Below are 16,835 nucleotides of genomic sequence, written 5' to 3'. Positions count from 1 at the left end.
ACTTATTCTCCCACAAGGAAAAAAGTAGTATTTGACTTCCAGAGCATTGCGAGGCATCTGAAAGCTTGTGAACAAAACATGATCAAGGCCTAAAGCAGGTGGCAATATCAGTTATCAGGCTAAATGTACCCCTGATTTTTACTAACTATGGCCATTCTTAGATCCGTTATCATGCTTTTCCAACTCAAAGCTTGCTGTGAAAAAAAAAAAAAAAGAAAAAAGAAAGAAAGAAAGAAAGAAAAAAAGTCCACTGGAGGTCTGCTGGAAGCCTTGCCAACAGATCAACAGATTAATGACAAAAATCTTTGCTGGCTACAAAGTGGGTAAAGGTCAGGTTAAAGGTTTGACAAACACATCACTTAGGTGAACCAATTAAAAAAAAAAAAAAGATTGGAATATGGGGATGATAATTTTCAGCAGTAGAAAAAACTGTATATTGGTAGTATTTCTTAAAACCTCTCTCTTCTGAAGCATTGCTTTGTGAAGGGAAGTCAGTGCACTGCTGTATCTGTATACTATCAGTTCCTGCCTCAACACATGAAAGTAGGTCTTAGATTTTAACCTTTTGGATCATGTAACTGACACAAGATTGTTTTTGCTAGCTGAGTCATTGACTCAAAAATAATACTAATAAAAAATCTTCTGATTATAAATAATACTGAAATGATTAATTATTCATAAAATTTAAGTACAGTTAAATTGGAAAAAGTATGCATTGGCTTTAGGCTCATGACAAAAAGAGCTTCGCCTGTTTTATGAGCCTCAGATTACCAAATAACCTTGACAGCTGAATCAGTGTTCCATGACAACAAGCAGACCATTGATAAATAGCAACAAAACTATTAGACGTTGAATTTATGAGATGAGTAATTGAGAAGCTAAATTATAGGTTTACCATTTGACAAACTACAGCTTGACAAATCTGTGCTAACGTACATGTGTGTATGTGTGAATGCACATAAGGAAAAGAGAGAAATAGAAACTTTAAGACAATGATGAACTCAACATGCCATGAATGTTACAAAGGCACAGATATATTCTTTTCATAGTAGTAAAATTCTCAGTGTCCATTATCAATCATTTTTAATTTTAAGCTCTGTAATGTAGAAAAGAAGGGAAATAGGGGAATTGCTTCTAAGTGGTAGACCTTTAAACTGTCTCTTGCAAACTAGCAGATTCCAGTTAGAGTCATAAACAACAGTATAAACAGTCCACACCAAAAGCAAGAATATATTATTCTGGCATTGAAAAATCTCTGTCTGGCCTATGAAGACCAATTTGCATTTCCTAGGAAAGAAGCAACAACTGTTTGACTTTTTTTTTTTTTTTCATCCTCCTATGGTAGGTGTCAAGAATGATTTTATGTAAAGTGGCAACTCTTGTATTCACTTATCTTAAAATGATGGGAACTATAGAGGAAGTCTGGGTGTGTGGTGCTCATGTACAGAAACAGATATGATAAGGATAAGGTAATGAGAAACTTTCTAAAATGAGCAATGTGCTTCCAGGCAGATCTGTATGTAGGCCTCCTGTTCTGACACTGATGAAGCAACTTTTGATTTACTGCTGTAAACTGTAAGCAAAACTGATGCCTGAAATTTGACCAAAACAGAGCTTCAAGTTACTTTTTCTTCAGAAAGTTGCTCCATTGTGATCCAAAACAATACACAGGGGACTGTGAGGTCATATGAGCAGCCTTAATCAAAGCTGTCTCTGCTCTTGCAAGATCATGGTAGTTATAGCCAAGTGGGATTCTTGTGCTTTCATTTCCCAAAACAGGACTGCAGAGAGCAGGCAGCAGTAGTACCCTGTCTTGTCTAGTCTGTGGTTTGCTGATGTCTGTGTTTGTGGCTATCCTTCATAGTTGTGGTGAAACACCAATGGCTTTAATAGCTGCTGTGCCAACCCACAGGGGTGGGCTTGTAACATTAAAGTACTAGAAAAAGATTGTACTTAGTGAGTAAGAATACAGCAATCATCTTACTTTCTGATTATGTTTTTCCTTAACTTGACTAGAATATACACAATAGTGAGACAAGTTACATGTTTAATGCTGAATAGCTAGATGAAGTTCTGTGACCTGTGTTACACCAGAGGGCATACTAGATGATTTAATAGGAAATTCTGTTCTAAAAATCTATTAATTATGCTTGTGTGAGAAACAGCTGTAGTTTTGTCTAAGGGGAATTAAACACTGGAAATTCATCTTGTCCTAAATACTGGTACAGTAGCTACTAGAGGTAAATTTGAAGCTTGACAAATAAATGAGGAAGATTCAAAGGTAAATCTAGTGAAGGTTTTGGTTAATAAAGCAACAGCATGTGAAGTGTTTTCAAACATTTGTCATTTATTCATTTTGCCTGAAACAACATGAATGGTATGAACTGTTGTTCAAATTATGAATTAAGAAACACTTGATTGTGCTTTCTTAGAAACAAATTATGCATATTCATCTGCACCACATCCATCTCTGATGTCTGTTATATGGACATCATTTCCAAGGGGAAATGTTTCTGTTGTGATTCTGACCTTTAATGTGATATTCATGTTATCCTCTATCAATAAACAGAGAAATAATTGAGAAGCCATAGTATTTTCAACTACAGCAGGTGGTTGGTGTCCAGTACTGCTGATGCCCATAACATTTGAGTGTTCAGAATATGAGGAATATCCGCTGTGTTTAAGATACATATGGTAGAATTTTAACTTCCCCCCCCAAAACTGCAGATCTTCATATTTCCACGTCCTTCATATTTGTAATGATGGTTTGCCAAAAAGGTGCTTAGCCAAAAATGGATATTTTTTTAAAAACAAAAAGCTCAAGTTAGTCATATGTTTTCATCCAAAACAATCAGAACCTGAGCCAATTTACTGCACATAAGATACCTTGGAAGGATTAATTTGTGCTGTTGAGCTTGCAGTATCTGTAACCAATAGGAGTTCTCTGCATACATGGATTTTATTTTATTTTTTCAAATCTTACAGCAAAGTCAGTGAGCCAAATGCAAAATCTAACACCTAAGGGCATCTTGTAGATTTGTAATGCATGCAGGGGGTGCCTAAGGTTGAGAAACCATTGAGTGGATTACACAGATTCATATAGGTAGTTTTTTCATCTCTGACAGCTATAATATGAACACTATAATTCATACCACATAAATTTATTAGAATATTGTGTATGAGAAAACAATAACTCCATGCAAAATCACTTACATAAAAAGTTATTTAAAAAAGGGTGTTGAAGGTTCAGGACTCTTTAGTGAGGTATTGTACGAAGTAGCATCTAAATGCCATGCAGATCGGATGCATGGTGGCAAAAGCTTTATTACATATCTGTGGATGCAAATTAATATGCAGACCAATACTTGTATCTCGTAAGAGCTGAAAAAAACATATCAGATCTGCTAAAAATATTCTTCATTAAAAAACAGTAATCTCTTCTCATGTCACTCATCCATAAGTTAGGCATCTAGACTGGCCAAGGCCTTTTCCAGGGGTTAGATCACCCAATTTATCAGGTATATCTAGTTTTTTAGAGGGATCATAGAACCATTGAATATCCCAAGTTGGAAGGGTCCCAAAAGGATCACAAAGTCCATGTCCTGGCTCCACACATGACCACCCAAAAATTAGATAATGTGTCTGAGAGCATTGTCCAAACATTTCTTGTACCCCAAGAAGCTTGATGCTGTGACCACTTCCCTAGGGAGCCTATTCCAGGGCTCAGCAGCCCTCTCGGTGAAATTCTTCCTAACATCCAATCTGAACCCTCTGGAGAAATCTCTTTCCAGAGTCTATGTAGAGGCCAAAGAAGAGCTAAAATGAGATTCTTATGGCTGAAACTAATGAAATGGAACCAATGCTGATACTGAGACACTCATATTGCAAAATGTTCTGAAGGTACAGTGTCTGTCACACGTTTTCTGTAGTTGAACTGCATGCAGTGTCTAAAAATTGAATTCAAGATGTATGATTGAATTTCCAGCTTATGTGAATACATGGAAACTTAAAGACCTGGCAAAAGAATGAAAAATATCACCTTTCATCTGCAATATTAGCATGACACAAATATGTGTTATGTTTTCTGGTCATACACAACAGATGTTTGGTCAAAGTCTGCTTTCTTTTTTCCCCAACGCAGTTTTATAATAAACAGCTCTGACATTCTTCTTCCTATAGAAAAGTCAAGGAAGCTTGTTCAAAAATACTAGTTAAAAAAAAAAAACTCAGCTTGTTCAAAAAAAAAAAATCAAAGCAGCACCAAAATTCCTAAGCAGGCACAACCAATAGACCTGTATATAACAAGAAACGGGCATATTCCAAGATGCTGTTGCAATTGGGTTAGCCCAGGCAGGTATGGAGCACTGTAGTAAAGAGGGGAGTATTGAATAGCATGAATGGGGCCTGATGATTGCATCAGGTGTAAAAATACAAAAAATAAATTCAACATTAAAAGTATAAATTTATGGTGTCCCTCCACCCTGATTCTGTGTGGCTCTTTTTAGTTAATATCAACAATAGTAAAACCGGTTGTTGAATCACATGCTTATCTTAACCTTAACTTTATACCAGTTATCAAAACGAATGAGTAAAGCTTCTGTGATCAGCAACGCAAAGTATACAAGCAAATATTCATACTGGTGAAAAGATAATGAAGCTAAAGGATTGAGACACTATAACTGGTAGTGTATTTTTCCCTTTAGCTGTTTCTCTGGGTCATAAGCCCAGCCTATATCTTCGTTCATCTTTTCTTGGGTGTATTTTACTGCATAAAAGAGTTTAGATTAGCATATGTTTACTTAAGTTTAAGTGTATTGAGTTACAGGCTTTTTTTGGTTTTGTCTTCCTCTTCATTCCCCTTCCCCCAAAGAGATTTCAGCAACAATGAGAAGAATGGTGTATTTGCCTGTGTCGAGTACTTAGACTAGCATTAAATATCCTCTAAACACAACTTGCTGAAACTGCAAGTGAATTAATATTTTGTTAGTCCTCTCCTGTATACTTGAAATTTAAACTAGAGGATGGTTGTATACTTTTAAACAATTTACCTCTCACTTCTCCCACTTTTGTCTCTATCATTGCCTATTGATCATTGCAGTGCCTACAAATGCTCCATGGCTAAGAAGAGAAAAGCTGAAGAGCAGATTTCAGGCGTACCTGTCAACAAAAGGAAGTCCCTGTTAATGAAGCCCCGCCACTACAGCCCCAGCTTGGAATGCAAAGAAGAAAATGAAGACAGGACAGATTTACAGGAAGATATCAGTGTCCTCAAAAGCAGTTCAACTCCAGGTAGTCATGTAGCGTAGTTCTGCTCAAACCTGTATTCCACAGAAAGGGAACTATGAAACAATATTTTCGAAAGGATGAAAAATGTGTTTGGCTTGTAACGGAGTTGGAATGGTTCATTTCTGTCTAGATTTAACCATCCAATTACCTTGTACAAACTCTTCCTGGGGTCTAGTAAATGCTTTGTAGGTCTCACAGACAGGCAACTACTGCAGCAGGTCAGATATAGAGCAGCATCTGCTTCTCCGCCAGCTCTGTCAAAAAACAAGGTTATGCCCCCACTGAGAAAAACACATTTATGAAGAGCAGATTTTCATGGGAATATATAGAGGTCTTAGGAGGAAAAAAAAAAAAAAAAAAGCTTAGCAAAACACTGTTGACTTTAACATTTAGCAAAGCAATTTCATACATGTGACTGCTACATGTGTTCTGTTTGACATCATTATTAGACAGCACTTTTATACTTGTTATTTCAACTCTGCTAAGCCAAACATGTCCGACAATTTATAGAAACTTCTGCAAAGTGTATGCTACAAAATATGGAGGAGGATGAGGAGACAGAAAGATACAGCTATAGTATGTCTTTATGGCTCTTTCTTCGTTATATATATATATATATATATATATTCAAGATGACCAAGAAATTTCAAACTAAAATGGACGTTTGGATGTTCTATATGTCATCCTGTACATGTTGTTACTCAGGAAATTGAGGAGAAATCCATAGAGTTTATGCATGTATTTTAAAGGGAAAAGTCATCATTCGATGACAAATACCAAGATAAAAACAAAGTGATCTGGCACTGGGAAATTACTAATCATAGATACTGTGAAAACGGAATGAATTGTTGGTTATTACAGGAATTTAACAGTAATTTATTTTCTTCTCCCTTTGCCCTGTTCCTTGTACAAACTTCTCAAATATTTTGTAAGGAAAGAGAACTGGGATTAGGAATTTTGACCTTACCCATTCTAAATAGACTTCCCTTAGAAACAAAATGTCCTCACCCCACCCTCCTAATTTTATACATAGGAGTACTACAAACAGGTAGAAGAAGACAACTGTCTTTCATATTAAAGAGTCAAATCCTGGTTCTATTTTATTCAGTGGAGGACTCTGTCTTGTTTTTATATGGTGAAGATTTCAGACAGTTGACACTCATAAGTCTTCTAGGGGTCTCTTCCAGAGATCTGCATCCCATCGGTGTGAAGGCCTAGAAAGGAGCTCCCTCTTCAAACAGAGCATTAAATAATAAGGTGATACCCAATGTCTCTCTCTTTTTTTTTTTCTTTTTTTTTTTTGGTGTCATTACCAAGCTAAATTCATCAAACAAAAACAATCATGGGTCTCAGTGCCTGTCTAGACTGTAAGGATTATCCTCTAACATCAGAAATCTGAAGGGAAACCATTTGAGTAAGAATTCTGGTACCTTTCTTCTTCTTTTTTTTTTTTTTTTTAAGATATTCTTGTATTTATTCACCCTGGTTCCTGGCCATCCAGAGCCACCCCCAGTAATGTGTTTTTCTTTCCCTTATGTCTGTCCTCTTCACAGATTGATAAACTCGCAGAAGGGAAAGCATTTTAATGATTGCACAGGTAGAACTTGTGCCATATACAGATGAACCTAAATTATTTATTTATTTATTAAAAGGCAAGTGTTGGCCCAGGTCCATTTATATAAGCGTAGGAGAACCCTATTTACACTCAGCTATTCAGTCAAAATAAAAAAAAAAATCAGAAAGCTTTATTTGATACTGATTAGAATTCTCCCAATCTGCTTATGTCGCTGATAATATGAGCTATTCTTTTTGTACTACTATTACTAGATAAAGTAGTTATAAACAAGCTTCAGCTAGAGCATAAAACTGGTCTGGATATGTAGGTTTATTTTTAATCTCTTACTGTAAAATTGCTCATTTAATTGTGAGTTCATAATTCTTGTTGCATCTGTTAACGCTTCAGTTTGTGTATTGATGCAACCGTAAACTAAGCTGAGTTTTGATTATTTTTTAAAGTAAATTTGGAGCTTATAGAGTGAAAAGCAAAGCTGAGACAGCTGTACCATTAAGATTGGTTCAACAATAATTTTAAAACATGTAACTTAAAAAAACTCATCATTTTAGCATCAATCACAATGACTTAAGGAGCAAACACCTAAGGTATGAAGCGTTTACGTTATTTTTCATCTTTCACCTAGAAAAATAATTAAAAAATAGCTGTTAGGTTTTGTTTGTTTGTTTGTTTTGTTTATGTTTTGAAGGGTGGGAAGACTTCTTTTAAAACTAGAACTTCTTACTTCTTGAAATGACCTAGTGATGTTATTGCATTCTTTTCCAAATGGCAGAAAAACAAATAATAAAAACCCATTTAACTGAAGTTTGTTAGAGAGCCAAATCATCATTCTTACTTGCTGATATGTGAAAGACAACAGACTTCTTTATTCAGAATACTGCAATGTGTGTGGTACTGGACCAGCTGCTAAAAAGTTACATTAAGGTTTACAGACGTTTTTTTTAAAACATAACTTTATGCACACAGTGCACAAGGCCACCTCTCCCTGCATGAGCCCAATTTTCTGAAGAAGAATAAGAATTAACCAGTATTTTCTTTTAACATATAACAAACAGTTGAACCAAACAATTATGTAAACTGGAAATGACCCAAAATGCTAACAGTTTGGCAGCAGTAAAGTGAAATGCATTGTGGTGCACATGTGCATTTTTGTCCCCCTTTTCCCCTCCACAATAATCTGCACTTAATAGGAATATTTTAAACTATGTAGCTAAGCAACAGAGGTAATTGTTGCTTTCTAGAGCTTTTGTTAGGCACTCTAACACAGCCCAAATATGCATAATTAGGTATAATGTCTATAAATCATTATTGTACACATGTGGGTAGTTAAGTGGATTGAGAGAATAGTTCAATGAATTGGACATATTCACTGAAAATGCTTTTTATTTGTTTTCTGTAGTTCATAATACTTTAAAATTATCATAACCCTTTACACTTTCTCTTAATAGCTTGCTGTGTTATGGAGAGAAACCTCATTTGCATTTTAGACTATGCTTAATTTATTATTTAAACCTGGAGTTCTTCTGATTCAGGAGAGGACAGATACATCTTGGGAAATAGTTTGTACTTGTTTATTCATCCTCCTTTCTAGGAAGTAAAATGTTAAATTTTTCAGTTTATGTTGAATAGATCCCAACAAAAGAATGTACCCTATAATCAGCATTATTGAAGGGGCTAGTGTTGTGACTAAATTCTTCCCTTCATCCAAAAATGCTTTTAGTTACTATGGCAATATTTACTTGATCCTGGCAAACCAGTGTTGATTTTAGAGAGATAATTACCAGAAAGGAAGATGATGGAGATGTATTTTTGAGTGTCCTTGTCAGAGGAAATGTTTATAAAAAAATTAAACGAGATACAAAAGGCATATTGTCTTCCACATCGACCACCTCTCCTACATGCAGCCTCTATTACCTCCTGGCTGCTGCTTTTCTTCTGAAGAAAGATGTTTATAAAGACAGGATGCACTTCAGTGGTGTCTTTAACAAGTCCTTTATGAGTCTGTACATAACAACCATTTCTGTTTGCCTGTGCATGACCTGATCTATCACTTAATGTGGCAATTGCAATGGTGACCAGGAGCTTGCCCTTTGTGAAGTATCGATGGTTTTTCCACCAAGGTCTTTCATGGGACTGAAAAAGTAATTAGGATCTATTTTGAGAAAATATTTGGGAATCTTAGATGAAAGAAAAGTTGAAATAGATTAGAGGAATTTTTAAATGCATGTGCTTGTATATGTATATGAATAGATTAAATAGATTGTGCATATATGTTTGTATATATGTATAGCACATTGTATTTATACAAATACGTATGATGGTGTGTGTTCTAAAACAATACATATCTTTACCACCAGCAAAAAATGGCAACATATTTATTTTGCATATAGCTTTGGAGCAATAATATAAAGTAGATATAATCTTAGAAGGGCTTTTTCTCATGGTACCAGCAGTCATTTCAAGTACAGATTTGGTGAATACAATCATTTCAGAGTACCTTTGAGTAAAGAAATGGAAATTGTTAATATCTTCATATCTCTTTTAAAGGATACAAAAAGCAGTTATTCTTACATTTTTTTTTCTTATACAGAGGAAAGCACTCCAAAGCCATCTGAGGAAACCCCTCATTCATGTGGGCAAGAGAATTCCAGTGAAAGAAAAGATAACTATTCCAGCTATCGAGATGCCATGGCCAAGTCTTTGACGAACATGGGAAAATTAGCAAAAGATGCACCCACTCAAGCAGTGACAGAAAATCTAAATGATAGTGGTATTCAATCTCTAAAAACAGAAAGTGATGACACTGATGAATGTTACATGATTAACTCAACTGAAGGAAAGGAAAAGACTGTTATTTCTGAACCCAAATATTGTTCATCTGAGGAAAATGAAAGTAACTCTGAAATCATGGATAATGAGTGGGAGAGCTCCTCAAATTTCTCAGAAGAAACTAGTGTAAAACCCCATCTAACTCAGAAATATATTGTAGAGTGTAACCAATCTAGCATTCTGGAAGTCCCAGAAATTAAGAAGGAAGAGGTAGAATTTGGCCCTTGTGAAACACTTTGTGATTCAGAAACAAAGCTAAGAGCACCCCAGGAGTCTCACCCGGATCCTTTTGAGAAGAGAATTCAGAATGCATTCCCTGAAAGTGAAGAAGATGACAATGAGTGCCTGTCAGAAACAACAGAAATGTCAGTTGAGCTGGACAAAGCAAAAGGGAACTTGAGTTTGCTAGAAGAAGCAATAGCTCTGCAGGCAGAGCAAGGGCATGTTTTTCACAACACCTACAAGGAACTGGATAGGTTTCTCCTGGAGCATCTAGCAGGGGAAAGGAGACAAACCAAAGTTATTGACATTGGTGGGAGACAGTTATTTAGCAACAAACGTAAGGAAGTATTTTTTTGGCTGTTCTTAATGGCTTAAGCATTTATCCTGTGACTGATAAAGGATTCTGAGCTAGGTTTTATAGCAACAGTAAAGAATCTGGAATTTAGCTGGTAATTTTGCTAATTATGTACCTTCACACTAGTGCCTTACATCTAACCAGGTTAAACACTGGGTACTTGGCATCCTGCCAAACCGCTATGTGAAATGATCAGTAATGGCTACTAAAAGGGCTCTGTAGCTGGCACTGACACTCCTTCTCCTCCTTCTCCTCCTCCTCCGCTTCCTCCTCCACAGAGCGCTAATACACACCTCCTGAATTTCAGCAGCCAAAAAAGAAGGCATTAAAACCGTGCTTAAGGAAAGGTTAGGGTGAAAAATTGGCCTCTTCCATACATACCACCTAATTCCTAAGCCATGTGTTTTCCGAGTTCTGTCTACTTCACGTATCAACATAACATTTTACTACAGCCAGGAAAGCACATGCCGTGCTCTTCTGCCTCATTCACCATCAGTAGAATTACCAGTAAGTTCCAAAATCTTTATTGTTTCTGGTGCTTTGTGACTTCCTATGAAGCTGCAGGAACATTGCTCCATTTTCAGTATCTAATTGGGCTTCCAGAAGTGGAGATTGAAAAGATTTGTGTTTGATTTGTAAACTGAGTTATCTGGTGTGAAAATCCTCAACTGGGGATAATTACAGAATGACAAAATATGTCATTTTATAAGCACTTTTTCTGCTGTAGTAAGTAACAATATATTCACCTGTCCTTTGACCTTTCCTTTTTTGGCTTCCAAATATAGTGAGGTCACCCCAGCATTGCTGCAATTTCTGCTTTTGTTAAACAAATAGATTTACTTTGATATTTCTAGAGTTACTTTTAACGCTTTAGAGCATTATGTTAGAGTCCATGTATTTACTTTGTGGCATTTGCAAATATTAGAGTATTTTCGTTATCTAAAGACTTTACCATATAAGATAACAGACCATTTTATTTAGCAGTTGCAAGTATACATATTTTCTGTTGTATTCAGGCAGAAAATGCATATCATCCATCTTATTCTTCTGAGTCTTTTCATTAGCTGTACGTGCAAGGTGTTAGTCTACCTCCTTGTAAAACTACATTAACCTTTATTTGCTCAGATGACTGTGATATATGACAGAATTTTGCAGATACCTTTTTTTTTTTTTTATCCTGAGACCAGCTTTGTTTACCAGGGTTCATACTGGAGTCAATATGACATTCTCACGGCACACATAGAAAGGGGTTATGATGGTAAACATGGCAAAATTTGGCCCTTCCTGATTTTGCCTCATATTATTATTAGCCATATTTTGCAGGTTAGTTCAAAAGTTACATTAATGGAGGAACAAGCTAGGCTTTCTTCAGGCTGTATAAACACTGTATGATTTTAGTCAATGTAGCACCAGGCACTTTTTTTTTTTTTCACTTTACATAATTAGCTGTTTTTTTATTTCTGGTGCTGAAAATCCACTATCAAATCCATCAGCTCTTAATTTTCTTTCTTGGATGCTACATCAGAAAACCATGGCTTAAATTTACATTTTCCTATCTTTTTAATGATAAATCTTTCTAATTACTGGGGAAAAAATTAAATCATATTTTAGGGTCCCTCTTTATTTTCTGTCCACCACTGCAGCACTTTCCATTTGCAGTGATTCTAAAAAACATGTGGTCTCCTGTTGATGTTCCATCTATTTTCTTTCCTCCCTATTTTTTAATTTTATTTTTTTTAACTAAAGTCTTGCCAAGAAGTTTAACCCTCAGCTGTCTCTGTCAATCCTGTCCCTGAGCATGTCCTACCTTGCAGTCCAACAAAATGAGCTTGAAGGAGGCTGCTCACTGTGCTGGCTGCAGCTGTTTTCTCCCCCAGCACCGAATGCTGTTGGCAGCCAATCACAGATTGAGCTAAAACCATCCTCAGCAATTTATGCGGCCACTTCCTCCTGCAGATTTCTCACAAGAGATTTTCTGGACCAGAGTTCATTCCTTTCTTGCCCAGACTTTTGATCCTGCATTGGAAATCAAATAAAGGCTTTCCGACCAGTGCTTCTTGCACAATTCTAGGTGCTTGTAAACAAAACTGGGAATGCACTGTGGCCATTACAGAGTGGTAGCTCTGGGGCTGGGCTGAGACCTTGCCTTTGAAAGGGTATCGACTGCTCCATGTTTTCACTGTCATTGTGGGTTGTTCCACAAAGAGGCATTGCCTTGTGTACCAGAGGGAGCTGCTTGCCTTGCCTCTCAAATGTAAAGTGGCATGTATTCAGTTTCCTAACAAAGAACCTATAGCTTACAGATTTGTGATATTTAAGAAATGGCTTCTGGTTGAAATGCTTTTATGTTTGTTTGTTTGTTTCACGCCTCATCTTTTATTTGGTTGTCCCAGATACCTGAAGCCTGACATTAACAAAGTAAAAGATTGTTTCAGTTGTTTTTATTTTTATATTTATTCCTTTATAGATCTTGCTGTTGGCTGATGCTGCCAGTTTTCTGGTTTATTGGCTTGTGGCTTCTGTCCTCTTTGAGGTTCTGAATGGAAAAAAATGATACTGCAATCCTAAAGCTATACAGTTTATCACATAAATAGTGTACTGGGAGTGGGGAGCACACAGTATAAAAACCCTAAGGAGATGCTGAAATCACCTAAGTCTGTGTTAAAACTTTGTGTAGAAATAATGTCTGAAGTACAAAATAGATATTAACATCCTGATAAGATCACTCAGCTGAGTGGAGGCAGGGTCTAAAACCAACCAAAATCCTTATCTGATTTCTCTGCAGATTCACCCAGGCCTGAAAAGAGAGAAACCAAATGTCCCATCCCAGGATGTGATGGCACAGGGCACGTGACTGGGCTGTACCCCCACCACCGCAGTCTCTCAGGCTGTCCACATAAAGTTAGAGTGCCACTAGAAAGTGAGTATCATCAACCTGCAGTCCAGAGTAAGAACTGGATCTGGTCTGGTATTGGGTACTCATGCTGGAAAAGAAACCCTTTTTTTCTGGGGGATAATGAAGAATTCATCTGAGAGGTTCCATCCAGCTCTTGGCCATGGTCCTACTTCCCACACTTGTGAAGTTCATGCACTACTTAGCAGCAACACTACAAGTAACAATAGACTTATCTGGTGGCCTGGGAGGAACAAGGTCAGATCCAAACTATCCCCATGCTGTAGAAAGACCTGCATAATGTAGCCTTATGAATATTGTGTGCTGTATGTAAAGCACAGAGAACAGAGATTACCCGTCTGCTTCAGGCCTCTGACTTGATTTGCTGTAATCACCCACTGAGGCTGCTGTTTTCACGTTGCTGATAACTTAGAGGCCTGGGCATGACGTACAGAGATGTTTCCAGTGTCTCCCTTACCACTGAGCTTGAAGAAGTTACTTTCATCAACACATCACAACAGTGGTCCACAGCAAGTCCCTCTCCTAGGACTGTAGCATGCTAACCTTTTTGTGGCCAGTCTAGCCTGAATTTCCCTATTTATTTCTAGCTGTGTTGATCTGATTACACTGGTTTGTGTGTGAAATCCTGCAATGTGATGCAATGCAATGTTGCATAATAAGCCAAAACTAAATGTGAAATTAGTTGTTTAAACAACATAGATTGTTTTCTGTGGCGGCATGCATAACAGTAAATTAAAAGGATAGTTGCACTTTACTGGTGTTCTGTTTCTAACTGCAGGTCTATCTTTTTTTTTTTAATCTGGTACTAAACTGTATTTATGGAAATGTCTGCTGAGTTAAGCAGGCTGCTGCATTTGGAAGGCTCCAGCAGCATTAACTTTTTTGAAAGTTAAAATTAATAAGCCCTTGCTGATTATCACACTTCTAATCAGATATGTTCTGTCCTGCTGACCAAAAATATATATATATATATGTAACCACAATTTTTTTTTTGATAGAACAAACCAGTTTTCCTGAAGTACTGTTCACCCAAAGGGGGAAAATGCAGTATTGAAATCGTAAGGGGAGACATACAAAGATGTATTCTGTTTTACACAGGCATCACTCTTAGTAAAGACGATCCACATGGAAGGGCATAAGAAATGTTTGTGCAACAGGTTGTAATCACTGTTGAGGGTGTAAACTGCTGCTTGGGGGAATGATCATTTTTTCTAAAGTAGATTCAACAAAGGGCAGATGATCAGAAGTTATCAGGGTTCAAAGGGGCATACTCAGAACAGATCATCTTACAAGGCAAAAGGCATGAAAATCATTCCTGTACTTGAGAACTTGCCCTCCCTGAGCCAGAGGGAGATTCTAGCTATAAGTAGCCCAACTGTGGGGCCTAGGACTCCTCTATGGGTCTCTGTTTTTTCATTTACTGTGCTAATGGTGTGTGAAACAGAGGACTAAGGACTTCGTGATCAAACATCCTTGCTAATTTCTGCCTTTGCTCTTTTGAAGTCGCCAGAAAAAATGGTGTGCATGTTGGAAGCCACACTACAACCACATAGCAGTAAACTGATATATCTTCGAGTCAATGGTCTTGCTGCACTGTAGTTCCTTCGCTTCTCCTCTTCTTTTGGGGTCAAAATGTGACAGAATAGAGAACCTTATGAGTTTGAAAAATAAATGTTCTTCTTTTTTAATGCGTATATATATATATTCACTGATATATGCTATTTTCACTTTTTTTTTTCTTCCTTAGTTCTTGCCATGCATGAAAATGTTTTAAAGTGTCCCACCCCGGGATGCACTGGAAGAGGACATGTCAACAGCAATCGCAACACACACAGAAGGTAGTTTCGAACAGTTCCTGTCTGCTTAAAATCTAGCATGTACTCATGAATAAATTGATGGTCATGTCTTGGAATTAGATGCTGTATACTAGACTGCAGAATGCCTATGAACAGCAAGGGTAATCTGTATTATTTATAAGAAGATAATTGTGTTTAATTTTATTATATCAAAAATGGCTTCAGTACTGAGGATAGAAAATTGCACTAGTCTTTTTCACAGATGAGATTTCAAACTATATTATCACTGTAGTGTTCACAGTGAAATACCATCACATAAAAGAAGTAGGAATAAACAAATCCTTTACTATTGCTACAACTGGTAATCCCAATGGAAACCAAATCCTCTTCTTTCTGCACTACTGACATGGTAGTCCTTGGCAGGAACTTCCCATCAAGGCACATTCTGTTTTAGCAAAACAGGAAATTTTAAGGGCAATACTTTAGAATCCCCATAAAAATGAACTCCATTTATTAGCCTCAGGAATATCATCTTCCTGCTTGGAACACCCTTGTCTGTTTAACTTTCTGCCTGCAGGGAGAAAGTAAAATAGAGAAAAGCCTTCCAGACAGGCAGCTGGGGAATCACAGCTGGGCTGCAGGTGAGGCAGAGAACTGAAGCCACTGTTGTCAGCACGGCTCCTGTCAGCATTGCTGTCTGCTGGGAGGCAGCAAGCCAAAATATTCCATTATAGTTCTTTTGGAGGGCCATTCATCTGGAATAATATATTGTCAATCTAATGACCAAACTTAGGATGAAAAATAGCAAAAACATCTTTGTTGAACTGAATTTTTGAGCGATTTTCTGTTGCTGTATTTATTGACTAATTGGTTATTGTAAAAGTGCACCAAAATCAAGGATTATCACACCATGTTGCTATCTCTGATACAAAAAGATGTCATCAAGTCTTAATCAGAGGGACCAAAAGATTATGTAGAAGAATATATAAAGAACCATTAATTATTTTGCATTGTTTTTCCTGTTTTAAATCCCCAATCAACTTTGCAACACATCAGCTGTATCATAAGCGAACTATGAATAAGATAAGAAAACATGTTCTAATGTAATAAAGCAAATAGAAAAAAAGAAAGAAAGAAAGAAAGAAGAAGAAGAAGAAGAAGAAGAAGAAGAAGAAGAAGAAGAAGAAGAAAGCAAGCACAACCTGAAATGAAATGACACGATGTGCAGTTTGTTACCAGTTGTTCACATACATCTGTTTATTTTCCCTCAATCCACTTTCCTTTTAATCATTAGGAGGCTTATATCCATGTTTTAGTTGTTAAAGTAATTGTTATTTGGAAAAAAATATATTACTAGTGAGTTTCCAGCCACAAAACATTTAAGCTGAATGGTGGAAATATCCTACATGATTCAGTTTCCAGATATATCATCTCAAATATGCAGATTTCACAGTTTTGCTTTAAGGAACAAAAAACAAATGAATCTGACCTGAAATAGCAGCTGCTGTTCCAATAAATGCATAGGGCCCCAGAGAAATTCAAAGCCATTGGGTTCCACAGTACATGTTTCCTTTAACTAAAATTTCATTTAAAGGTGTTTTTTTTCTTCTTGTTTCTTCTCTTTACCTTGTTTTCAAACAGTCTTTCTGGTTGTCCAATTGCTGCAGCTGAAAAGTTGGCAATGTCCCAGGAAAAAAACCAGCTTGAATCTCCAAAAGTGGGACAGTGCCATGATCAGACTCACAGGTAGGAGCCTTCATGATCTAGTCTGCCCAAAGTATTTCTGCACAAACTCTGTTGATCAGTCCTCAGGTCTTTCACCCTATTTGGCTTTTAGCTACGGAGGTAACTCAATTTTGC

General features: G+C 36.8%; 1 protein-coding gene across 4 annotated transcripts in view; it reads left to right on the top strand.

Moving 5' to 3' along the window:
* ST18 (ST18 C2H2C-type zinc finger transcription factor) overlaps nucleotides 1-16,835 on the top strand; it is a 171,911-nt gene that overhangs the window by 116,110 nt on the left and 38,966 nt on the right. The window contains exons 1-6 of one of the 4 annotated variants that reach the window (XM_035553196.1): nucleotides 5,106-5,289; nucleotides 9,450-9,812; nucleotides 9,903-10,247; nucleotides 13,051-13,185; nucleotides 14,927-15,017; nucleotides 16,617-16,721. In XM_035553196.1, the coding sequence (XP_035409089.1) occupies nucleotides 5,115-5,289; nucleotides 9,450-9,812; nucleotides 9,903-10,247; nucleotides 13,051-13,185; nucleotides 14,927-15,017; nucleotides 16,617-16,721 (1,214 nt within the window). In that variant the 5' untranslated portion in view covers nucleotides 5,106-5,114. Of the gene's footprint in view, nucleotides 1-5,098; nucleotides 5,290-9,449; nucleotides 10,248-13,050; nucleotides 13,186-14,926; nucleotides 15,018-16,616; nucleotides 16,722-16,835 lie in introns of those variants that run through there. The other 3 variants (XM_035553195.1, XM_035553197.1, XM_035553199.1) reach the window with 3 other exon arrangements.

Source organism: Cygnus atratus, chromosome 2 (assembly GCF_013377495.2).
Source record: "Cygnus atratus isolate AKBS03 ecotype Queensland, Australia chromosome 2, CAtr_DNAZoo_HiC_assembly, whole genome shotgun sequence".
Lineage (NCBI taxonomy): Eukaryota > Metazoa > Chordata > Aves > Anseriformes > Anatidae > Cygnus > Cygnus atratus.
This window is presented reverse-complemented; position numbering and strand designations above follow the sequence as displayed.